The 26693-nt window shown below is 36.5% G+C and overlaps 2 protein-coding genes across 5 annotated transcripts in view; one reads left to right on the forward strand and one right to left on the reverse strand.

Moving 5' to 3' along the window:
* Window positions 1-656: 656 nt before the first annotated feature.
* LOC129419730 (uncharacterized) lies at window positions 657-17619 on the reverse strand. 3 transcript variants are annotated; one of them, XM_055174897.2, is made up of 12 exons: window positions 17463-17618; window positions 17033-17084; window positions 16916-16948; window positions 16539-16838; window positions 16034-16357; window positions 15305-15418; window positions 15199-15223; window positions 14816-14868; window positions 4684-4734; window positions 4378-4412; window positions 4152-4177; window positions 658-3963 (listed from the first exon to the last, which is right to left on the reverse strand). In XM_055174897.2, exons 2-12 carry the CDS (start codon window positions 17055-17057, stop codon window positions 3903-3905), a joined length of 1047 nt encoding a protein of 348 aa, XP_055030872.2. In that variant the 5' UTR covers window positions 17058-17084; window positions 17463-17618; the 3' UTR covers window positions 658-3902. The 3 variants fall into 3 exon arrangements, with proteins under 3 accessions (XP_055030873.2, XP_055030872.2, XP_055030871.2); XM_055174896.2 differs by having other exon boundaries at window positions 4692-4734; window positions 17463-17616; XM_055174898.2 differs by lacking the exon at window positions 4684-4734 and having other exon boundaries at window positions 657-3963; window positions 17463-17619.
* Window positions 17620-19869: 2250 nt separating this feature from the next.
* The window catches only part of vwa7 (von Willebrand factor A domain containing 7), a 31516-nt gene continuing 24692 nt past the window's right edge, over window positions 19870-26693 (forward strand). Inside the window, exons 1-6 of one of the 2 annotated variants that reach the window (XM_055174783.2) lie at window positions 19870-20672; window positions 21439-21685; window positions 25193-25429; window positions 25817-25913; window positions 26020-26148; window positions 26338-26533. In XM_055174783.2, coding sequence (XP_055030758.2) covers window positions 21458-21685; window positions 25193-25429; window positions 25817-25913; window positions 26020-26148; window positions 26338-26533 — 887 coding nt within the window. In that variant the 5' untranslated portion in view covers window positions 19870-20672; window positions 21439-21457. Of the gene's footprint in view, window positions 20673-21410; window positions 21686-25192; window positions 25430-25816; window positions 25914-26019; window positions 26149-26337; window positions 26534-26693 lie in introns of those variants that run through there. The other variant, XM_055174784.2, reaches the window with a different exon arrangement.

Genomic DNA, 26693 nt, shown 5'->3' on the forward strand with positions numbered 1-26693 from the left:
CTTACTAGTACCGGGTTGGACCCCCTTTTGCCTTCAGAACTGCGTTAATCCTTCGTGGCACAGATTCAACAAGGTACTGGAAACATTCTTCAGAGATTTTGGTCCATATTGACATGATAACATCACGCAGTTGCTGCAGATTTGTCGGCTGCGCATCCAGGACACAAAGCTCCCGTTCAACCACATCCCAAAGATGCTTCATTGGGTTTAGATCTGGTAAATGTTGTGTGTTCAGAGATGCTCTTCTGGATATAGTCTCTTTTTCGGACCATTCTCTGTAAACCTTTGAGATGGTTGTGTGTGAAAATCCCAGTTGATCAACAGTTTCTGAAATACTCAGATCAGCCCGTCTGGCACCAACAACCATGCCACTTTCAAAGTCACTTAAATCACCTTTCTTCCCCATTCTGACGCTCGGTTTGAACTGCAGCAGATCGTCTTGACCATGTCTACATGCCTTCATGCATTGAGTTGCTGCCATGTGATTGGCTGATTAGAAATTTACATTAACACACAGTTGGACGGACAGGTGTACCTAATAAAGTGGCCGGTGAGTGTATATTGTCATATATGTTATTAAAAGACATAGTTATATAAAATGTTTGTGTAATATTAAACTATACATGTTAAAATGATTTTCAGAATGTTATTAAAAGACATATTTATATAAAATTTTGTGTAATATTAAACTATACCTGCTAAAATGATTTGCAGAATTCGGGTTGTTTTGAGCTGTTGCTATCTGGGAATAACAAACCTGCAAATGGCCAATCAGAATCAAGCATTCCAACGAGCCATGCTTGTAATAATAATCAACAGTATCTTAACATCATGAGACCTTACAGTTTTCCAGTCTGCAATAGTGATTTGTTTAAGAGTAATGTCAATATCTGTAATCCTGAGTGTTTAATAACATTTAATACAACAGTTCTTTCTGGTCCTCAAATCTAATTGGCTAAGAGCCGCTTCACTGTTTGTATCATTCCACCACCTACTGGTCATGTTACAATTAGTGAGGGAGGCTTCTTTATTGAGCCATACGTGCTCGTAACTAAAACAATAACAAAAAGACTAAACATGAATAAAAGAAACAAGTAATAGATTCATGAGACCAAATACTGCTGGTTTGATCAACCCAAAACAAATAAAATCTCTTTTTTGACCATCAAACATAGAAACAAATGTCCGAGGTCAGGGTGTGGTCAGCGGGGTGGGTGAACACAGATGCCCGCTGGCCGCGTCCCGGGGCATGCTTATTTTAGATATTACAGCCTATTCATTTAAAATTAAACATGTTTCAAATTAGGCTATTATAATGGTGTTCTTTAACGTACTTTACGTAATGACGTCATTCGCATCTAATTCTATCATCCAGGAGGGTAAAATACATTACAAAATGTTCAAGTAAAGTCGTGTATGGTTGATTTATTATTATTTAGTTGTCCAACTAAAGCACTTTTAAAAAACAGAAATCATGATCAAGCTCATAACAACTTTAAATATAATCTGCACACACACACCTAACAAATACATTTTAGTCAAAACGGTGTTTAATATAATTTGCTGTACCATGCATATTTCCCGTAAGTTTTATGGTAATAAATAAACGTACTTTATGTCTGTCAATCATCTTAGTTCATGTAGGCTATAGTATTAGCACAGCAACTCACTGATGTCCGTACAGTTTGTCTCACGCATGCTTCGGACGCGTCCAATAGAAACTGTTCTCAAATCAGTGAACTGGTGACTCCATAAATGCAGCAAGCTGTTCCTGAGTCGAGAGTCGCTGTATTGTGCTTTTCAGTAACACATGCGCAGTATTAACGGCTCATCAAGTCGGACGCGTCCGATAGAAACCGTTCTTGATTCAGGTATTCATTTTATCTGTGACTCTGGAATAACAGTATGTTTGTTGAGCATGCTCAGTATCAACAAAGTTCACCATACCTCGGTTCAGTCAGTGATACTGTTGGGGAGAGCTTCTACGAGTTTAGATATGGATTACTCTCTCTTAATTCGAATCGGAATGACTGTCAAGCACATCTGAAAGTGAGTAACTTGTGGATAATTGCTGTCTCGAGACACAAACTTTTTAAACGATTCAGTCCGATTAGGTGTACTGATTCAAGACGTTCACTGAAAAGAACCGGTTCAAAAGAACGATTCGTTCACGAACTGGACATCACTATTCTTGCCTGATTTAGTTTTCTTTGAGAAAGACATTTTAACCGCACTGCAGAAGTTTGCGCTCAGTACCGCCATAGGTTTATTTTAATCCTTTGGCTGCGCTGCCACTTTACAGAGCGCCCTTCACAATGCACGCTTCCCAATTCGTCCCACCGAGAGCAGAGACTACATTACCATACACCCTTGAGTTTTACAAGTTAAAAGTGTATGCGTCACTTTTGCTGCTGTGAGTCAGTGTCAAGAAAAAACATTATTGAAATTGTAATAGACATTTAGTTTAATTGCTAAACTACAAGTGAACGAAATTTCAATGAATTTGAAGGACGTTTTACCACCCGGAAAATTGAAAACAATGGGACAAAAAAAGTGATGACTTTCGAGTTTCAAATGGCCAGTATTTTTTTTTCAAGCTCCTTCTATCTGAACAACTAGTTTTAGCATTAAACTATGTTGTAAATGCACATTTTATTTATGTTCAATAGCTCTTTCTACAGTAGGTCTTTCTAAGGGTATTTTTTCAGAGTAACGGCACCTCTTTTGGGCCACTTAAAGCACTGACTAACATAAAAAAAGCACATACAGATGGACTAAACCATTTGGCGCATTAGCAAGGGGTGTGCCCGTGAGACTTTTTAAGGGCCCTCTCTCCTTCGGGCCCTGGTAATCAGTACTGGTTTTACCCCCAATCCGACCCCCATGGCCACGTCTGAATCTCACGTCCGAATCTTTCTAAGCAAATATTCAAATAGGCGCTATCTTTACTAATCAACTGCAGATTTGAATATTATACATAAATATTCTCACCTGAACTAATCTTAAAACTACACTTTTTGACCAAGAAACGGTAATATTGAGAAACGGCTATTCAGTGTATTGAGTTATTAAAACAAACAGCTGAAACTTTCATTCTGAGCTTTAAATTCATGGTGGAAGAAAGTAGTTCCCCAAACAAAGAGGTTTTAAAAATCACTCCATTGTTTTCTTTTTTTTCAAACTTGTGCTGTCGAACTGTATAAATATAGTATTGCTCTCAAAGATGTGTAATATAGCTCTGTATCATCACGGCTGTGATTGCCTTTGGCCTAATGATGATATAGAGCTATATCACACTCCTACTCAAGCGATATTTCTTAATTAAACACTGTATTGGTGTTGGGTTTATGTATTTTAACTAGTTTTAATCGCAAATTTGTGCATCTTTGTTCTTTTGTTCATAACCTTTAGTGAAAAGCACAAAGCAGAGGTATGTTATTTTGACTGCAGTGTTTTGTGGTTACAGCCATTTCATAAGCAGATAAACTTACTGGACGTACACTCTGCATTCTGCTCCATTTCTATTCTCGTTTCACTTCCTACCTGACACATTATTTGCTGTAAAGGTGGTTAACTATGCATCGGCTGCAGTGTGTAAGCGGTTAGTGGCAAAAATGAAACCTATTCTTTTAAATAGTACGTACTTTCCAAACACTTAAGGCAAATCTTCACATTGTGAGCCACGTCTAAAAGAAGGACATCAGATCAGGTTTAAATGTATGAGGAGCTCAGATGCAAAAGCCGCTAAACTTCACCTCTGTCAAAAATTAGATTAATAACCGAATGCTCTGGGCACATATTATACGTTCATCAAATACTCAGACCAGACCATTAAAAAAAAACAGTTTTATGGCAGAATCCATTCAACGCTACCTCAGAAATTCACACATCACAGACAGATTTTACAATGCTTTGTTGCCTTTTAGTAGACACAGCATAGTGTACTTCAACATCCAGATGTTCCTGTAAAAGAAATTCAGAGTTTACAGACAATTGTCTCATCAGACATACTGTAGACAGGCATATGAAGATGATTTTTCATACATTCTGGGGTTGGGGGAGCAAAACGAACAAATGTATTAATAACTAAATGTACAAATACAGCTGAATATACTGTATATAGTTTTTTTTTAATGTTCATGATAACATACCTGATAAATATGCAGGTCGTCTTCCTCTGTGAGAAAAAAATACAATTTAAGATATGAAGATATTCTCAAGGCATCCTTTAGGACCCACACTGGCTAAAACTATTAAATCTCTGGACACCCTTGTAAACCAGCAAAATTGTTTTAATATACATTTCAAAAATGTCTCAAAGCATTTAGATTATGATGGGGTGTATTGGGGAACCAGAACTTGTGAACACACACTTACCAGTATCAGAGAAGTCATCCCACTCAGAGAACTGACTGTGCACATTTACATCATTTATGAGAAATCAGTCCATGTAATCAGGAACAGAAAAAAGAAACATCATATAAGAACATAAGTAGGAAGAAAAACTGTAAGTAAAACTTTTGATAACAGTCATATTGAACAAAATATGAAAAACTTTAAAAATAAATTTGTGTTTTTACAAATTATATTGACAATCACAGCCACAACACATGATGAAATGGTAGAAGATGTTTAGAAAGAAGCAAAGACAAAATACTAAGCTTTGATTTATTGATGATTTACCGGCATACCAGGTGCTTTGTATTTCACCAGCAGCTTCAGCTTCAACTGTTTCTGTTATAGATTTTAATCAAAAGAAATCAGAGTAAAGAGTTAAAGTTTATCTCTATCAGCTCTATCAAGGAAATAACAGTAGGGGATAGAAAATATCCAGACTCCAATATCAAGTGCTGTACTGTAGGATCAACACAATTACACTCCTAAAAATAAAAGTGTGTCAGGATGCCATAGAAGAACCATTTTTGGCTGATTGGTTCAATAAAGCAGTGGTTCTCAAACTGGGGGCTGTGAAATGGTGCCAGGGGGGCCCCAGTTTTATGACATTTTATAAATTACATTAATCAAACCCTACAGTCTTTAATCATATTTAAATTTTTCTACATTTGCACAATTATGGCGATATCCAGATAAATGTCATAGATATTGTTGAGTCATCTCGTTAATAAAGAGAAAACGTTCTCTGGGTTGTTTTTGTATTAAATGGATATTTCCGCTATTGTCCACTAGATGGCAATCTTACCCAAACTTAAACACTGACGCATTTACTCAACACAACAGCGTTGTGGTGGATTTACCGTAATGTGTGAGTTTTGATGGCTCTGAATCTGATCTCTTAGAAAAGTTCTTCACAAAAATGGAATTATCTCCGCGTTTGAAAATTTGAGAGGTGATAACTGATAAGAGAACAAATGAAGGTAGGATGAAAAGTTTTTTGTTGTTGTTGTTGTTGGAAAGCGGATGGTCTGTTCTTTCGTTTTATATTTTATGTTTATTAAAAGAAGATCATTTTTCTGTTAGGCATTAAACTAAAACTGGGTCGGGCAACTTAAAAAAAAAACACTGACGGGGAAAGAGCATGCTTCCAAGCATATTTGATCATTATTTCAACAGTTGCACGATATAAATGTTAATGTATATTTTAGGTGAATGTTGATTTATAAAAATAAACACCACAGTCTTTAATCATATTTTCATTTTGTCTTTGCTGCGTCTGTGTTGTTTGTGAACTGCGCTCTGTTGCAGCCACACTTGATTCTGAGGAACTACTTTGTTTGGCGGAAGAGCAATATTTGTACTAATATAATTACAACTTATTTGTGTTTCATTTTGTGAAACCCTGCTATGCGTATGAAGTAACCGTTTTATAAATGCAATAAACCCCCGCGAAGCAGTGGGGTTACAGTGCATTTTATAACAGCTAACAACGCCGTGCCTAACAACGCCCCTTAGCTGTTATAAAATGCACTGGTAACCCACTGCTTCTTGGGGTTTATTGCTTTATCAAACCATACTCCATACACATGATTTGCCTCAAGGCAAGGCAAAATGTTTAATTACAGATGGAGTTCTGTGTTTCCCCATGTAACATTATTACTGACGCACAACTCTTTGTCGCACGTGAGGCAAGAGGCCACTTGTTCTGCGTGTCTCTTCAGTAAATAAGTTTTGCGGTTTAACACGTGTGACACTCGTGGATTTAACATATGAGCAGGTGAACATAATCTCCAGAGCTGCTCTAAGAGTTTATTTTGATAAAAGCTCAAGCTCTAGAAATCAGTCATCTATCCTATACGGCAAAGTGTAAATAATAATGTCAATCAAATACTTTATAGTATAAAATATACTTTAAAGGTATAGCGGAAGATTTTACCGAATTATTTAAAAGAACCGCCCCTCGATATTTTTAAAAAAATGCACACGCAACACTCCCGAGAGGGAACGCCTGTTAAACGCGTGCACGAGACAGAGAGAGAGAGAGAGCATGCAGGAGCTCAGTTCTTCTCTTCGCTCTGTTTACAAGTTTCTGTCGGCATGTTTACCGTGTCTGTGCGGTTCGTGACTTGTGCCAGCTTACATCAACTTTTACTAGCAGTGATTTTTAATGTATTCTCCAAATAGCATGACAAAATGTACCTTTCCAGTAGAAACTTCGCGTGGGAAGCCCAACCTGTCCTTTTAGCTCACGCCAGCGTGTGAAATAGTCTCCCATAAACACTCTGGTCTTGTTTCGTTCTTTATAGACCTTTCTCTTCTTGTCATACAATTCGTAGACACTTTTCTCTTGCGACCCTCAGACATTTTGAAAAAAAAAACACAGTGAGAACGCGAGCTTCAATGAATGGTTGAAACTGTAGCACAACACACATACACGTGAAAGTGCGCATGTGCAGCAAGCGAACCTAGAGGCGAGCACGTACGACGGTTATACGTCAACATATAATCAGAATGATTGACATCTGGGATGACCAATAACAGAGGTGATCCACCCGGAAAACGAAAATCTTCCGCTATACCTTTAATATTTAATATAAAAACACTATACTATCTAGGAATTTAAATAAACGACACTTTTATTATTCCACCGTATCATTTAATTTGGGCAATAAACTAAAGCAGAATTTATGAAAAATAAAACTGATTTCATATGATCATAACTATATATTACATTGAACTTCACTTGTGGTTGTTGTTTTATACATTTTATACATTATACAAACCTTTTGGCACGTGCTACAAAATGTTAAACCTCTGTAGTATCAGTGCAGTGATTTCTTTAGAAAAAAATGTATTAACTAAAATTACAACGACATCATTTAGTGTTTTGGTGTAAATATAGGGACATAAAAAGGCTTTGCAGTACAATATGTAGGAAAGGTAGTCACACATCTGTGCTAGAAAGTGATAAATTCAGGGCACCATATAAAATGACACTATAAAAACAAAGACAATATTACACAAACAATATGTAGACAGTCATCACCCATCACCATTAGTGCTATAACTGATATGATAGGAACACTTTCGCGTATTGAAACCAAACGTTGTACATGAACTTGGAACTCCAATGTGAGGAAGCACAAGATAAAAAAAATAATAAATCGGCGGCACCAGAGCAAGCACACTTTCGCAGTTCCTCTGGAAATGCATTTTCTACTACCTCTTTTACCGTGTGTTCTTACACTATGCACATCATGTAACTGATGGTAGAATAAATGGTAGAATAATTATCAGACATTCATTTCATGGCTCTGGGTGATTTGAATCCTGTATTCATGCTTGTAAAGGTACCCACACCACAGGAAGAAAAGGCTCCAGATGCAGGAGGCAGCAGTAGGGCCGGAGAAGAAGGTGTAGACACGAAAGCAAATGATTCCTTACAGCCAAAGGACAGTGAAAAGTATAAAGTGCAGACAGTGCTAGAAAGAAATTATTTTAGTTCTCAGTTTGTAGCTGTTGATCCAGAATTATGGGCATAGCCCCAGATGTTGACAAATCTGCAGGGGGATTCAATCCTTCTATAAACTAGCAAATGCAAGCTGGCTCATTTTGACCACCTTTTGAATGAGCACAAGACAAAAGAAGACCGGTTCACGGTTAACTCATTACTTATGCTTACCCATGGTAATTGAGGCACTAGACTCCATTTTGGTGTCATGCAATATGACAAATAAAGCCAGGTCAGAAGCCTTTGGTCTGAAGAATTAATTTAAGACCTTTGATACAGTTGTTCTTCAGACTATATGGGTGAAAGTTCTACAGTGCATTGAAAATAGAATGTGATTCTTCGAGCAGGAAATATTTTTCTTGAAGTTGAAACTAACAACATCAGGGCTTTACAAGAAGAGATGCTCTTTACTCCTTTGTAGCAGAGGCAAAGGAGATCCCTGATGAAGATAACACGCAGAAGTCTTAAAGCAAAGTACAATAAAGACCTCACTGCTGAGTGGATAAATACAGTACTGCATCTAAAAACTATATACAGTGCCACATTTTCAAAGAGTCTGCCTCCTCTTGAACTCCTTATGCCATCTACAAGATGCATCTACAGAGTTTTTTGCAACAGGTCCCGCAAAATTCCGCCAAAGTTCACATTTTTCAACTCGGGCGCCAGCCGCCAATTTGCGTCAAACACAAAAAGCACCATTCGCACCAAATTGAAACTAGATGCACGAATGAGGCAGAAATGCGTCTTCCGCGCTGTGCCAAACGCCTCATCCGCACTGCGCCAAACGCCTCATCTGCGCCGCGAGACCTCCAGACCACGTCAACGCGTCTTCACATTGACTTAACATTGAAATCACTCGCGCTTCCCTCCTCTACCGCGGCTGGTGTAAACGCAGCATTACACCACAGAGCATGCCATGTTAGGGATACAATTTGTATAATCTGCACCGCTAGAGGGCTTTAACTCAACTACTGATGGCCATCAATTAGACGAGAAATCATGTTAACACATAAGGTAAAGTAATCAAGTTTTATAAATGTGTTTGATGATGACATTGTTTTATTTCATTATGTAATGTTTCATGTAGTGTTGAAAACGCAATTGTTAGTAATAGATGTTACAGTATTAGTCCAATATGATGGTGTGTTAACACAGCACAGAATTAAGTGTTCAGATCAACAAACTTAACATTAACAAGCGAGTAGTCCGACAGACGCTATTACTTATGCCAGAGCCGATCGGCCCTATACGCGTACTATGCAGACTGCATAGGGCCCCGCAAATTACGTAAGGCCCCGCCTCCTCCTGTTTTACACCGCATGTTACTGTTTACTGAGATGACGCGGAGCTATCTGGCCATGAAAAAAGAAAAAGGAAATAAAATGAAAGTTATACGCGAGAACGGCAATCAGGTAAACTTTTGTTCTCTTCAAGTTTGATGTCATGTCAGCAAGAGCAAACAGTAAAGTTAAGTTGATGTGATTCTGTATTTCTATCTGACTTGCTAAATTAGCTGTGTAGTGTCGTCAGTGCATCTCAGCCTGTCTGTTACACAACAATTTATTGTGTGAATATTCAGGTGAATAAACGCCCAAGGGCAACTGTGTTTATAAACGGCAGCTCGATAACCGCGCCGCCCGTGAATTTGCGTTCATATACGCGTGCAATCGTGCACGAAATGACACGCGACACGCGCACTTTCCAGCAGTAACATTTGTGTGGAGACCATTACAAAAACAGCGTGATAACACTCCTAAATGACAACGTTAATGCAATATGGAAACCAATGGATTTACATTGGAATGGGTATAATGCCAATGATTAGGTCAAAATGAATGCACATCCCTCAGTAAATAATAACCATCAGGGATCAAGTATTGCTCTTATGCATACTATAAACAGTTATACAGTATGGCAACCCTTTTTAGCTTTTATACTTTCACATGATATGGATTTTTGATATCAAGAATTCAGTTTTCACTACTTAAAGCAACACTATGTAGTTTCCATGTAAAAATGACTTACAGCTCCCCCATGTGGTTGAAAAGCGGAACAGTGAATGGTATCAGACACTCTTCTGCAGCCAGGGGGAGGGGCGGGGCTGTGTGCTCTACCCTCCACCGCCACTTTCAGAGTGTGCTTGTAGCAGCTAGGAGGCTGCTCAGGTTGCAGCAACAGTACAATTTGTCCAGTTAAAAGTTGTTCTATCACTGAATTCATTTTAGAGACATTATTTAAAGGTACAAAAAACTACATAGTGTTGCTTTAAATAATAAATATTAAGAGTGTGATTTATAGTAGTAACCATATTTTGTATGTAGTACAGAGGTGGGCACAAATACATCAAAAACTATTTTGTTACAAACTACAAATACTGGCTCATGAAATGTAACTTAATAAAATACAAAATACTGATGTGAAAACTGTATTTAAATAAAATACAAGTAATTCGTTTTTTGAAAATACAAAAATACTCCTACAATAATAAAGTCTTTTTTATAACGTTACTGCAGAAAATGTTGGGGATAGGCTAATTCAAGGGGGAAAAATAACAGACCGAGAATTTTCGTCACAAAATCAAAATTCCATTTCAATCATAATATATATAATTAATCATATTAATCATAATATGTTTGGGTTTGTTTTACACACAAGACTCTACTGCCCTGACCTTAGTACTGCCTTTTCCATAGTAGAATCACGCTGCTGAATTGAAATAGTGCCCATGTCTGTGTAGTGAGAGCAGTGGGGTGTCAACTGTGAATGTGTGGCAAAGCTCAAGGGTCATGGCTCACGGCCCGGTTCAAGTACCATGGCTCATGGGTCAGGTAGGAGGGCCCCTAAGCAGAATTTTGCTAAGGGCCCCAGGGAGGTCAGGATCGGCTCTGACTTATGCATTTGTCTGTGACTTTTTTATATTAATGTAATTGAAAGGCGACTGCACTGCCCCATGTCACTGTTTAGAATGACAATTTTTCTCATAATTTACAAGTAGTTGAAAACATTAGAGATATTGGGTCTCATTCACTAATAATTGCATAGGCTTTTCATATTTATACGCACATTTCTCACAAACTTTTCACAAATTTTTGCCTAATTTACAACACGTGCGTATGCGCATTTATTTGTTCTTATACTTGTTCTTACGTTAGTGAATTTGGAGTGTCCTACATGAGCGGCTGTGTGCACTAGGTTGGTAATTTGCATAAAACATGCCCAAACCGGCTTCATATAAGGGTTTTCCGCAGCACAGCGCTGGTCCACAGAAAATTTTAGCGCAGTTTGTAATAGAAGCAAAAGAGCTCGAAAAGAAATCCATGATCATATTTATTATCGGTAAAGTTCTGTTTTGCTTTGCATTTTATTTGGGATGTTTTGTTGTCGCTGGAGGAAGCCAATGCTGTCCACCGACCGGAGTAACATTAAAGAAGTATTGGATACTTTAACAAATATGACATTTCATTAATATGACAGAGACGTGCATCTGTATCTAAAATAAAACAGACTCTTCACAGTTTGGTCTTCTCATTACATTTACATGACGTTTACATTAGGCATTAAGCACACACTTTTATATAGAGATTTAAAAAGTGAGAAGGAAAGCGTGAAGATTTGTCTTACGTGCATCTTCTTTATATGTGTAGTAAAAATAAGTAGGCTATAGCCTAATTATGTATAATATGATGTATACAAAAATAATATTGATCATTTATGATAATATATAATACAGAAAATATTATAATATAAAATATAATCATGTACATTTTATATATCAACATTACTATAAACATTATATTTATAGCTTAGTATTTGATTATAGCATAGGCTATGAGATTTTTGCATACGAGTGGTTTTTGCGTACATTTAGAAGACATTTTGATACAAAAGTTTGGTTTAATCATGATTTGTTCATCCGTACGCACATCTTATGCACAAATTTGTGCGTACGAATGTTAGTGAATGAGACCCATTGTTAGTAGTCAGCTGGATAAAATATATAACACTGGCCTATTGCATGGTTTTTGGATCCTTTTCTGCAAATATCTTTAATTGTTTAAAGCTCCCATAACACAGTGGTTCTCAATTCCAGTCCTCGGGACCCCCCTCCAGAATGTTTTAGATGTCTCCTCATATGAAACACCTGATTTCACTCATCAGGCTCCTTAATTAACACACTAACAAGTTGATGAACTGAATCAGGTGTTTCATATAAGGAGACATCTAAAACATTCTGGAGGGGGGTCCTGAGGACTGGAATTGAGAACCACTGCCATAACACAGGCTGTTTCTGCATATCTGATGTTAATTGGAGTATGACATCTCTGATAACGTACGAAAAAATTCGGAAGGAGGTGTTACAAGCTGCGGGAGAAGTGACTCACGAGTTATGCAACACTATACAACTAGTGATGCAACGATGTATCGGCCGATTTTTGAAGAATTTGAAACCATCGGCATATCGGCAATGGCACGAGAAAGGCTGATACCGATTGTTTATTAATTAACCGCATGAAGGCAATGAGTTGCATGTCTGTTGTTCAATTTAAATGATTTAATGTTCTGGTGTCCACTATACTTAAGCACCGACAGAATACCTTTGTTGAGCTGGCTCAAATGTCTTGGACAATAAAAGAAACAGACTGCACTTTAGTGGGGGAAAAGAAGTCCAACTTTTTTTGAAGTAGCAATATTTATACTCTGTTTAAAGCAATAGCACTGGCATTATTTATGTTTATTAAAGAAATCCATTATATGTAAAAAAAAAAAATTGTTAATGTTGTTAATAAAAGAAATGCTGAATAGCAAAAACCACCTTTGAAGGTTGTCATGTTGTCTTATTATATTTGTTTTAGCTTAATTTGTGCCTCTCTTATTATGTTGGTCAGTTGAATGTTAATTAGATCCAATCCATGTTCAGTAAAAATAATTTGATGCAGAAATAAACTAGCTAATAGACCAAATATATAGTATTGTATACAAGTGTTTAATATCGGCATCGGCCAGGGGTTGTCTGTTTAAATCGGTATCAGCCCAAAAATCCTATTGGTGCATCCCTACAACACTGTTAAACTTGTTATTCACTATATTTTCGTGTCGTTTATATAATATGCACTGAAGCGCCTATTTCCAACATAACACAATAGTCTTACTTACCGCATGCAACTTATGACCCGGTTGAAACTCTTCAATGAAATCCAGCGCAACAAATGCAAAACTCTGCTGCTACCCCGGATAAACAACCTATATCCATTGTTTCCATAAGGCTGGCTTTCTTCTCCTTACAGTACATCCCAAAACACACTTCTTCTCTCGTGTCATTGTTGAGTCTTGATATAAAAAACTGTCGCGTGAAGTGATGCCTGTAACTTCTAGCATTCTCGGTTCTTGCTATCCCACTGATTGACGTTTGGCTGTGTTTTTTCGGGAGAAGACTTTGCCTATGTTTAGCATGAGGACACCAACTCTTAAACTGCGTTAATAAGTCAAAATGCATGAAATACCTTTCACCCCCCCCCCCCCCCCTAATGTTTGATTGTTTTCGTAAAATTCAATAAAATATTGTTAAACCGCAATTTTTATGTCTAAACGGATACTGAGGTGCTCAATCTATTTTTAAGTATAAGACATATTATGCACAATATATGATTTGCAGTGCTGCTGCTTTGACATGAATGCAAATAAAACTTATTTTAATACAACTTATGCTATACTATTCTATACATGATTTACAACTTCAATGCTGTAACGCAGTAATTCACAAGTGGTTACTTAATCAGTGAATCATTTGTCTTGTGTATAGTAATACAAATTTTAAAATATTAATTACTATTCATTTTACATCATTTTAAAACGGTATACACACACACAATATCTTTGCATAGGGCCCCCAATCCTGTGCTACGCCCCTGCTGACAGATTCTTTCAGGAACTAAAAATGTTTCCTCTATGGCATCACTATGAAGACCCTTTTAAGAACCTATACTACATTGTTTGGACTGTAGCATGCATACAGTATGTGAAAGTGGCTATGAATGGTTAAATGTATGCAATAAACAAAAGATTGACTCATATATGCAAAAGCAGGCTTAATAGAAAGATCTTTGCACACTGCCTCCGAAAACTTTTGTCCGTTATAAACAATTTCAGATCAGATTTTCTGCATTCGTAGCAGGCATTTTGAGAGGTGTTTTGGCATCGGGGCCACCTTATAAGCGAACACTTATATCAAGATTATCCTCTGACAATTTGCTCCACATCGTCTTGCAGTACACAAAGTGAGGAAAAATATGGAAGAAATATAAAGACAGATACAATTTGCTGTAAATGTCACGTATATATTAGCCCACGCGGAAAATGTGTCCCACGCATTTAATGCATCCCAGTGTAGTGAACGCACACACAAACACCCAGAGCAGTGGCCAGCATCAGCAGACCCCAGCGGGAGGAATTGAGAAAGCTGCCTTGCTTAAGTTAGCTAAACAATAGCTTATTGTTATTCATCCAATCGTAGTGAATAGTGATTGTATTGTTGTGCAAATTTTTAAGGATGTATATGCATTTTAAACAGTGTGCAAGGTTTGTTTCCGTGAAAAAATGTATAGGATAACAAATATGAAAAAATGCATACGACTACAGTGTGCAAAGATATTGAGACATCAATGCTGTTTATTACATTTTGAGTCTTGATCGTTTTATAAGTGTAAGGAGATTTATCTTAAAATGGTGACAAAACTCAGATTTAGATATGCATGTGGGTAAAATGATACACAAATTAAAACAAAGTTTGAATATAGTCTGTATGTTGAGTGATTCTGGTTGAAATAATTGCAGAAGCTAAATATTACAGTAGGGTTAGTGGTTTAGGAAAAGCTGTGTGATAAATATTAAATAAAACCATCTTACAAATACCTTCATGGAGTACTCGGACTACTTCTCTAGGCTCCTCCTCGTTCTCCAAACATCTGTTTATTACATATAGTATATCAGTTATTTTCATTAAAATAAAATGTTCAATGAGGCCTAATGATAGAGCATTGTGTTAGCAGCGCAAAAGGTCATGGGTTCAATTCCCAGAGAACACACATACTTAAAATACAATGTGATCCTATGAGAATATGTTTATTTTTACTTAAAGTGTGGTTGTGAATGTAAAATGGTTAAAGGAAAATTATACACCAATCTTTATGGCATGAAAGACTTTTTAAATGTTTTAGGTTTGTAGCTGTAAAAACATAATTAATGCTACGATTTAATTTTGCAATTAAAATTAAAATAATACATTTCAAACAGACCTTTTATTGAGGCATCTAAGACGTCCTATAAAAGAAGAAATATAGCGTTAGTCAGCAGAACTCTTCTACAAAGCAAAATGATGTTACAGGAAAGTGTTTACTGTACCTTGCTTTTGGATCATTGCCAAAATTCCCAGTAACAGAATGATGAACAACAATAAGATTAAAGACACTATGAATATTTTGACCTCCCCAGTGCTGCTGTACACCACAGGTGCAGCTGTCAAAAATAAAACACACAATCAGAAAAAACAACGACTATACGAAAAATGTCAGTTTGTGAAGTGATTTTAAATTGGACATCTGTAAGATGTAAAATAAATCTTTGGTGTGTCCAGTGTATGCATGTGATTACTAGCTCAAAATACTATATAGATCAGGGATGGGCAACTTCGGTCTTGGAGGGCCGGTGTCCTGCAGAGTTTAAGTTTCTAGTATGCCTAGTAAGACCTTAATGGGCTGCTTCAGGTATGTTTAATTATGGTTGGAGCTAAACTCTGCAGGACACCCCTTTTCTCGGTCAAATAGGCACCAAATTCGAAATGTATGTTACATTTCGACTTCACATATGATGAACTTTCAATAAAGATTAATGTTTTTAAAGGTGAAATGCTCCTTTAAACATGGAAAAAGTCAGATTTTTATATATCCCCTTCTTCTGTTTTGGTATAGTTTAGTATCTACATTTCTATACATTCATTAAATCTATAATTATAACAAAATCTAATGGTACTTTATAGTAACTAAACACATAAACTATTTAAAGTCCAGCTTTACTCGCGATTCATTGTAGAATACAGTGTTTGGTTTTGTTTTGTTTGTCCACCTTTTTTACCTGTTATGTTAAGGTTGACTTCATTATTTCCATAGACCCACTTTTCAGGATAAAAGAGTGTGTTCAACATCACAACACAACTGTATGTTCCAGCGTCATCCTTCCTGACCTTCCTGAGTGTGAATGTTGCCATTGCCTTCTTTGGGTCCAAAATATTGACTATAGAGATATTTGTTCCCTTTTTGATTAAAATTGCCAAAATCAACTGTCTGGTCGAGGTTCTGTTTAAAAACTTTGATGGTTTACAGGTGAACTCAGCGTCACTTCCCTCTTGTACTTCAGACTTAAGCAAACGTATCTCAGCAGGAATTAAAGTCTTGGGTTCTGGGTGAAGATAAAGATCCTTTAGCTCAACGTTTAACATTAAACATAGCATGAAACTGTTGTCATGTTTCATAAATTACTTACTGCACAAAGGTAATTTATGTTATGTGCTATGAAGGGTCTTAATAGTGTATTTGTCTAGAGAAGAAAACATTGACGACATATAAGTGTCATATCTCACCGGTCACATTTATGAAGATGTGGTTGTCGCCATATCCCATCACTTCGTTTGTTTTCAAACCATCTTCTGAGAACACACAGCTATAATTTCCTGTCTTGTTCTTTTCTATATGCTGTAGTCTAAAGACTGTGTCTTCTTGATTGCGTTGTTTTTTCATTTCTATAGCTTTCCCGTTTTGACACAGATATAAATAAACACTCTTTGTCGTATAACCAAACGTGCTGCAAGTAACCTCAAGGTCATCACCTTCTGGAATCTCTCTGGTTTTACTATAAATCTTTGCTTTTTGGATGTTTTGACCTGTTGGTTAGAAAAATATACATTCAAAATCTGCAAATAGTCATTTGCTCTTGTACATTTAATGTATTCAGACGTACCTTGAGTCTGAAGGAACAGCTTCAGTGAGATGCCTGAAATATTAATAATAATCATTATTATCAAACACCTCAATCATTATGTACTTAGGATTATTTAGGAGTTTCAGTAACACTTACACAAGAGCAGAAACACCGCAACCATCTCAGTTTCTGGGGAAGTTTTGTTTGACTGTAACAGCACAGATTCAGTTATAAACATCTAAATTGTTATAGCTTCATTGCTCTGAACAAAGTGAGTCAGTGATCACACTAAAGCATCTAAGAGTTACACTGTGAAGGCGGAAACACTGCCGCATGCTTCGATATTATTAACAGTTTGAATTTATTGTTACATTTAGCCTGGACAATATAAATTCATTTGGTAACACTTGCCTATAGTTAGTATATGCTTATAGTATAGCACTTGAGTAAGTAGCAAATGTATCCTTTCTAAGTACATATAGTTCAGTAAGTTCCTGTAAGTGTGCATACTGTAAAGTGCAATCAGTCATTCTTTTATTTCTTCAGTGTTGAACTGTTTAAAAGAGTTTAAGTCTGCCATACTCACATATGTAGAGATACTGAATGTCCGAACTTGAATGGTTAAACCTCCAGTCTAACTGTTCAATGTCAATCAGCTTGGGTTAGTTAAGCACACTGGTTTCAAACGTTCTCTTAGGCATTATGAAAAAGGTGCATATAGTTATTAAACACTTCCTATTTTGTATTTAGTGTGCTATATCAGGTCATTACGTATGTACTGAAGCCTGGCCCCTTGTTGCTAATATCATCACAGTAACCGCTTCACCATTTGTATCATTCCACCACCTACTGGTCATTTTATAATTAGTGAGGGAGGCTTCTTTCTTGAGCCATATACTCACATATCTGTAATTGGAAAAAGCTGCCACCAGAGCGAATGGTCACATACACAAATCCACAGGCACAAATGCTGTTTTTAAACACTTTCCGTGTGTTCCAGCTCGTGAATCAATCTGTGAATCCCAATCGGAAGTGATTATCCCTATGCCCTAATCCCTTCGAAGATCAGAGCTCCTGGATATAATATTTCAAGGGAGTAGCGCAATCATGCCACATCGTGTGGACAATTAAAACACACTTGGTGAATAAAGCAATGAAAACAATCATTTGCTCTTTATCTGTAGTGTCTGTTTACGCATCTCTTCTCCCTGAAGTGCCCTCAAAAGGACTAAAAAGTGCCATTTGGAACTGGTAAGGTAAGGACACTTAATTACTTATTTTCACGTTGTGAGATATCACCACTGATTTTTATAAGCAGCACGCAGAAACATCTCTCTGACTTATTAATAAAAAAACTGGATTTTGATTAAATGGAAAATCAAAAGTATATAAATATAGTTTTATTAACTTTTTCCTCGTGCCAACAATAAAAAAAGACTAAATATGAATTAAAGAAACAAGTAATAAATTCATGAGACCAAATACTGCTGGTCTGATCAACCCTAAACAAATAAAATCTAAATTTTGACCCATCAAAGGCGGATACATCAGAGCTAGCTGGAAATTATAAGTGTCCGAGATCAGGCTGTGGTCAGCGGGGTGAGCGAACAAAATGTTCCTCCATTTCTCTTTAGGCCAGTTGATGTGTTCTTTGGCAAATTGTAACCTCTTCTGCACATGCCTTTTTTTTAACAGAGGGACTTTGCGGGGGATTCTTGAAAATAGATTAGCTTCACACAGACGTCTTCTAACTGTCACAGTACTTAATGGTAACTCCAGACTGTCTTTGATCATCCTGGAGGTGATCATTGGCTGAGCCTTTGCCATTCTGGTTATTCTTCTATCCATTTTGATGGTGGTCTTCCGTTTTCTTCCACGTCTCTGGTTTTGCTCTCCATTTTAAGGCATTGGAGATCATTTTAGCTGAACAGCCTATCATTTTTTGCACCTCTTTATAGGTTTTCCCCCCTCCAATCAACTTTTTAATCAAAGTACGCTGTTCTTCTGAACAATGTCTTGAACGACCCATTTTCCTCAGCTTTCAAATGCTTGTTCAACAAGTGTTGGCTTCATCCTTAAATAGGGGCCACCTGATTCACACCTGTTTCTTCACAAAGTGATTGAATGCCACACTGCTATTTTTTTGAACACACCCCTTTCAACTAATTCAACTAATTGCCCAATTGCACAGCCTTAAGAGCGTGCATATCATGAATGCTGGGTCTTGTTTGTTTTCTGAGAATCTACTGAACCTACTGGTAACTTGTTTGCCACGTAGCAATAAAAAATATACTAAAAACCTTGATTATTCTGGTTAGTCACATTGTACTGCTATTATTTTGAACAATACTGTACATATGAAGAAACATTATTCAATATACTTGGTAACACTATATTTTGTTTAATAAAACAAATATTTACACTAATTTCTTTAGTCTGGCGAAAGCTGTCAATTTATATTTTTACGTGCAGTACATGTCCGGACCTCGGCTGGTGCAGAGGGTTCATTTACTGGACCTCCACCAATTTTAGTTGAAGACCCCTGCATTAGGGTATTACTAGCCCACAAAAAAGTGACAGCTAGGGACCATATTTGGACAGTTTTCATGCCTTTTGCTTATACAGTCGTTTGGTTTGGTAAGATGAAACAGATCATACCATATTAGGAAGATGTCTGTCAGTTTATTTTACTTTTTGGTGATCAATAGAAGGCATGTGTGATTTACAATCTGACCAGCCCATTAAATTATTTATCTTGACACTGATTTGGTCAGAACATCAGTCCATGCTCTTGTCCTACTCATTTGTTCTGCTTCAATGCACCCATTTATACATCATTCAAACGCACACACGCACACAATACCCAACACCATTGATTAATGATACAATAGACTGCTTAAATATACGTTTTTTTCTGAAATAGCATACGACACAGCATGCGTATTGCATGTACAGAATACCCAAATGCATACAGTATACAAGTACCATTTGCCCTTTATTTGTAAAAAATTTTATGCAAGATCAAAATGATTTGAATGAATTTAACATACAACTAGAAGGGATATTGTGACAGGTTAGCTGTGCTTAACATTACATTTTAAAATGAAGGGCAGTAAATTGTATGTTGTACCCAATTATGAACCTAACCCCTGTCTCTCTAGGTTGGAAGCACAAACTACAAAAGCAATAACATACTTTATTTATTTAGCACCTCTAAAGTATAAGTCTGCAGTTTAATGCCAGAAAGACGGGTTGGTTAGCAACATGCCTGAAGTCTTTGAGCGGTGATGTCACAATAGAGGCACTGGGGGAAGTGACTATGGTGTGTGTGTGTGTGTGTGTGTGTAGGGGGCAAGGGGGACGCCGTGGCCCTTAAAATATTCAGAACTATTGTGTGTAGTCAATGCAGTGTGCTAAAATGGGGCAATTGTCAGGAGAAAAAGGAGAAAGAGGGGTAAAGGAGAAAGAAGACAAGAAGGGAAACACATGCAATAGAGAGGTCATGATATACTGCCTAGTGGACTTTTATCATCATTCTCAATTCAGCAGGTTGCTAACATGTTTCTCTCCGAGCCGGAGTGGCACCTCCAGAAATATTCACAACCACATTAGCATTAAGACGTGTTTTTCTGAAGACTGCACGAAATGTGGTGAAGAGACGCGTCACCTATGACATATATCTGGCTGTGGGTTAAAACCACACCAGACGCTCACTGCTGATTGGAGTTTGGCCCTGTCAAATAAAAAACACACGCTGAGAAACGCTACACTGAAACCAAGGAAATAATTTAAAGAGGTAAGTGGTAAAAATAATTTTCTATGCCTTATTTGTGTTTATAGTATGTGTAGTAGTGGGGTGAACACTATACTAGTGATATAAATAATATATGACTAAATCGGAAATTAATTGTTTCACACTTCAGTGGTTGTAAACAGTTGAATCAAGTCTCACCCAAACCTGACATGCAATAACAAACCATTAAGGTTATTAATAAAAAAATTAAAATTTCTTTGTTTTGGTCAAGCATCTCTAAGAAGCACACTATGAAAGGATATGTAAATTTGTACACATCATTTTGTGTTATGCTTTTAACACATTATGTGTAATTTTTTGTTGATTTTGTGTTGAAATATAAATTCAACAATTTCAATAATAATACAAAGATGTGGATTAGGGGACAACACATGTTGTGTTGTTTTTAATCTTTGTGTTGTTTTTAATCTTTTGTGTTGTTTTTAATCTTTTGTATAACACTTTATCATTAAAATTATTTTTGAATGTGAATTACTGAAATTGCCTGCACAAAAAAATATGATAGGCCTATAATGTAAGGTTATTATATTTTGCTGCCACTGCTTTATTTAAAATGTCTAAAATAAATGTCTGCATATTTTTTAGCATAGGCTAAAACTCTAGTACCACCAATAGGCAAAGCGAATGGCACATGTATCATGAGACAGTTCACCACATCCTGTACATAACATCATTTTGTATAAGTCGTAATAAAGCACTTACCTCCATATCACACATTTACAGATGCATCTTTCTATGACCACTCCAGGTGTTTCGATCGGTGTGTAATGATGTATGAAGGTGTGAACATCAGGGCAAAGACCCAACTGTGTGCATTGGTCCTGCTCATCTGCTTTGTGCCAATCTGTCAAGCCTTCCTGCCCAACTTTTGGTCTCGTGTACTGACAATGTCCTGGGACTCATACACACATCAGTACATGACTGAGCAGGCTGTACTTAACATCACTATAGAAACCCTAAGCAAAATAATGGAAGATGTGGATAGTGAAGAGCTGGTAGGTATCATACTCACTAATGTTTCTGTAGAGCACTGTGTGAGCAGCACATAAGATCAAGGATTTGAGCACATACTGATAAAATATATACCCTGTAAAGCACCATACTGTAAGACAATTGGGATAAAAGCGGTGTGTTACCAGTGCAAAGGTTGTGGGTTTGATTCTCAAGGAAACATGCACACAGACTGAAATCTTAACTAGATTAATTTTAGCTAGCTTAGCCAGCAAGATTGTGTTGGTTCACCAGCATGCTTTAAGTAGATCCTTTGATAATATTTGAAAAGGCATATAAATATGATAAAGCAACTGAAAATAAACAACTACATTCATACATTCGCTCTTGTCTGCATCATCTCCCATGCATTTAAATCCTTTTTAATTTTAAAAAGATGAAGAAAAATAGAAAATTAAAGAAAAAGCAAAAGAGAGAAAGAAAAAAAGTTAAATATTACACTAACAGGAAATGAAATGGAAAAAGAGAAAAAAAAGTCAACAGCAAACAGGAGTCAACAGCAAAAATTTAAGTATGATATTGATAGTAGTTTTAGAAATAACAGAGGTAATAATAATAAAAATGACAAATCAGTAATAGTGAGTCCATAAACCAAAATATGCATAGATGTGCAACCTTGTTATTACGAAATTATGTACCTATAGTCACGTATATTTCTGTGACACTGACACGTTTTTACGCCTTTTTGCATTGTCGCTTCAGTTTAGGGTTATTTGGTGTTTGCGTTAGGATGTCACTTTAGGTATTGGTTTATACTATTTTTTTTCAGATTTATTTTTTATATTTTCTCATTTCTAAACCATTGTCACCTGGCATTAGGGTTAGAGTTGGGTTTGGGTAAGGATGTCCTTTTATGTAAATCTAACCCTAAACCGAAGCGACAATGGTAAGAAAATAGGACAAAACAGTTGAGTAACAAATACATGACAGTGACGCGTAAACAGAAATGTGTGACATGTTCACGCAAAAAGGCGGAAAAACGTGTCAGTTTCACGGAAAAACAAATTTATGTGGCTATAGGTACGGAATTTCATGATACTGAGTTGATATGTGATATCCGTTTGTAGTTTATGTTTTCCGTTATGTTTCATTGTCATCACCTGTTGTTAATTCAGTTAATTATCATCATCGTTATTGTATTCACCTGTCATTCATTATGTTCATCATCCTCATTGTCTGTTATACACTGTTGTTTATCATAGTTTTTGTCCATTATTGTCAATGTCTACATGTATGTATGGTCAATGTTATTATTCCTAATTAAAGTTTAAATGTTTTTGTATCTCATCACCATCCTCGTTTTTTTGCGCGCGTAACAGAAGGTGTGTGTGTGTGCGTGTGTGTGTCTATATACCAGGGGCGTAGCCACGAGGGGGCCTGGGTGGGCCTTGGCCCCCTCATTTACATGTCCGGCCCCCTCAGATTTCCAATTGCTTAAAATAAAATGTTGATTTCTTAGTCTGATTGATAGACTGACCAATCAAAATGCTGCGCAGTAAAATGCAGCTATTTTCAAACTTGATTGGATTAGCTCATGTCACTCGTTGTTTTGCATAACTTACGCTGTCATCTTCGCATGAAAGTTCATTAATATTCGGTGACAATAATTTTTTAAGGTAAAATGTAAGGCAACATAAACATTTGTTTAATCATTCCTCATAACATTTTAAAGCCACGATCTACAGAACATCACACAAAGATATAACAAAAAAATTGATAATTAAAGGAACAGTATGTAAGAAATTTATATCAATTAATCATAACATGTCCCTGATATGTCACTAGACATTAAGAAATCATTTTCATTTCAAATACTTATATCACTGACAACAGTGATCCGGCCAGGATATTGTCATTTAAAAAGTGGAGTTGCAGCCCTCAACTAATGTTTATGTTGTCATGTTGTGTATTGGCCACCAGTTGTGTGATTGCAGTACAAGTTTTAGCCACAGGTTTTGTGATTGCAATACCAGTTTTGGCCACAGTCCTACATACTGTTCCTTTAAGCTTAAAAAATATTACAAATGTGATCCTGCCTTGGAAACCCCGGCTACAATTCAGTGTTTTTAATTAATTTTACGATTTAGCGCGTCAAAGCAGTCATGACAAAAAAAATGACAAATGACATTTTGTGATTGTTACTGTAAGTGATAAAAACTAAACTTTATATACAATTCATTAAATGTTAATTTATAACAAGAAAAACGCTGAAATGTATTGTTTTATAGACACTACGCGTTATTATTTAGCACAGAAATACCTGCTTGCTTGCTTTGACTTTGATCATCTCTATTCACTTTAGGTACAGAAACAACTGATGATTCTTATATTATTTATTTCAGGAATCTCTTTTCTATCATTAGAAAGTGAACACCGACCATTATATTAAAATCACAAGAAAGACAATCATGTCAGGCATAAATTAGGTTCTGTGCAGATATTTTCCGTGTCATAACCGAAATTTAAAGACACTGCTTACCTGTTTTGTAGTTTAACTTTTGACAAGAAAACCACCCTTGTTTTAAATACATTTTAAAAACTTATACCCATTGAAAAACATCCGTTTTTTTATGTTTAGTTTGATGAACTCCTAAATATGAGACGCAGAGCACATAGCGTGTTCGGCTAAATTGCATGCGCCAGCCTCATGGCCAGAACGCAAACAGCGCAATATCAATGCAACGAGAAGCAATCCAAAATGTACAGACTTAAATTAGATCAGAATTTACGTTAATAATAAATCATTTAAAAAAAAATAAAATAAATAAGGTCAGAAGTAACAAGGTGCAGAACAAATTATGTGCAAAATGCCTGAAGTGTACGGAAACAAAACACAAGCCAAATAGTTAAATCAGATAACCCCGAGTGATTTATAAATAAAATAAAATAAAGAAATTATTAAAAGAACGAAAGTATAACCAGAATTGCCAGCTTTGTCTTTTAAATGTAGAAACAAAGAGGCAATGGTTCCTTAATCCTTAACATAGAAACCTCTTATGGACGTGTAGCCCCGTGGGGTTGTTGGATTTATTAAAGCATTTTAAAAATATTTATTTAAAGCTACTTCTTCACATATTATTTGCATAGCATTATCATAATATGCTGTATAATAATATATTGGGAGAACGTTGTTATATGTGAAATCAGATAATGTGTGCACCCAAATACGGCCAAAATTGAATGATTATCTTTTCATAACACATCTGCGACTCATACATATATATATGAGTTGCCCCCTCATTTTAGGATAGAACCCCCCAAAAATAAAATTCTGGCTACGCGGCGCCCCTGCTTTATACACACACATTTTAGGCACTTGGCAGACGCTTTTATCCAAAGCAACTTATATATAAAGGAATATATATATATATATATATATATTCAAACATAATCACAAAAAAAACTTCATACAAATTGATCTATAACTCCCAGCATGCATTGCTGCACGAGTTAATTAAAAAAATATATTTGCTCTTATTTGTTTGTTATAGTATACTGGACTTGGTCGGGGATTTTGGCATGCTGTGGGTGACGTAGCAAGGACCAACGCAGACATGGACTTCCTGAGCGCCACGCGGTCTGATCCAATCTATCACTTTGACTCTGAGCGTGTTACAGGAGCCACAGAGATGCTGCGGGAGTTCTGGAAGCAAACGGTGCTGCTAACCAAATCAAAAGAGTACCAGGGTGCCAGACAAAGCCTGGGCCAGCTCTTCCACTCACTACAGGTAGAACAAATAGAAAACATATTTGGATGCTTTTTACACTTCAATTACACAGTTTTTTAGACATATGAGTCAAGATATTTGTAGCATTCATGCATTTCTAAATATTGTAGTTATAATACCTGTACGAAAATTAAGCATGGTTTTACTACAGTTAAAACAAACAAAAAAAGAACATGGTACTGCAATAAAACCACCCTTATGAAAATGAATCATGGTTTTATTATGGTAAAAGTGTAGTAACCATGTTTTTTTTAATCTATTGATTATATCAGCAAAACCATGGTTTTACTACACTAACCATGGTTTAAGGTTACAATAAAACCATGCTTAATTTTCGTAAGGGTAATGTTAGCAATCAACTTTATGTAATACAAAATGTGTGTGTAGGACTTCTACAGTCATAGTAACTGGGTGGAGATGGGTCAGCAGGCAATATATCTTCACCTCCTACATCCCGAAGAGCCTGCAGTACCTGTGGCCTCAGGTGAATCTCTCTTCTTGTTTACCACACCAAATCACACTTCCATCTGCTCAAAATACTGTTTTTTAGTTTGGTTGCCTTTTACAGTAGACGTATTTGTTGTTTTCAGAGGACACTCCTACCTGTGCAGAGTGCTACAGATATAGCTGTTATAACAATTTTCTGGAGCAAATGATTCAGCAGACAAAGCCACTACTGACTACTGGCTACTTCAGCAGCTTCCCGGCTAAACCACCAGGTATATTTCAAGTTTTGAATATCACAATAAATCACAATAAGTCGTAAAATTGTTAAACTTTTCTTTTGATTTTGGGGTGATTTATGATCTTTGGATATCCCTGTCTATTAGATGGTTAGATTCGGTTATGTTTATAGTGAATATTTTGTTAGATATAAGAAAAGTAAAAGGAGATCCTATTAAAAAAAGGCAAGTGTAGCCACGGTGGGATTCTGGACAGCAGTCGTCACCAAGGAGCTGCAGGAGGAATCAACAAAGACAGCACATCTCCTCTTTTCTCCCCTCATCACTACCTCCATAAAGAGGCTGCTCATCTGGCTACCACGGCAACCCTTAGAGTGCTCCAAGACCTCAGAGATGAGGTTGGGCCCAAAAGCTTCCTCAGGTCAGAGGTCAATTTAATTTACCTCTACAGCAATTGTTTACAGTGATCTGTTTTCCTCTAGGCACCGCAGTGAATGAGAAGAAAGTATGGTGGGGTGGATCACGTGTTGTCTTTTTGTTAAGAATGAATGTCAAAGAGAAGCTAACAGACAATGACTAAA

Source organism: Misgurnus anguillicaudatus, chromosome 15 (assembly GCF_027580225.2).
Source record: "Misgurnus anguillicaudatus chromosome 15, ASM2758022v2, whole genome shotgun sequence".
In the NCBI taxonomy this organism is placed as follows: domain Eukaryota; kingdom Metazoa; phylum Chordata; class Actinopteri; order Cypriniformes; family Cobitidae; genus Misgurnus; species Misgurnus anguillicaudatus.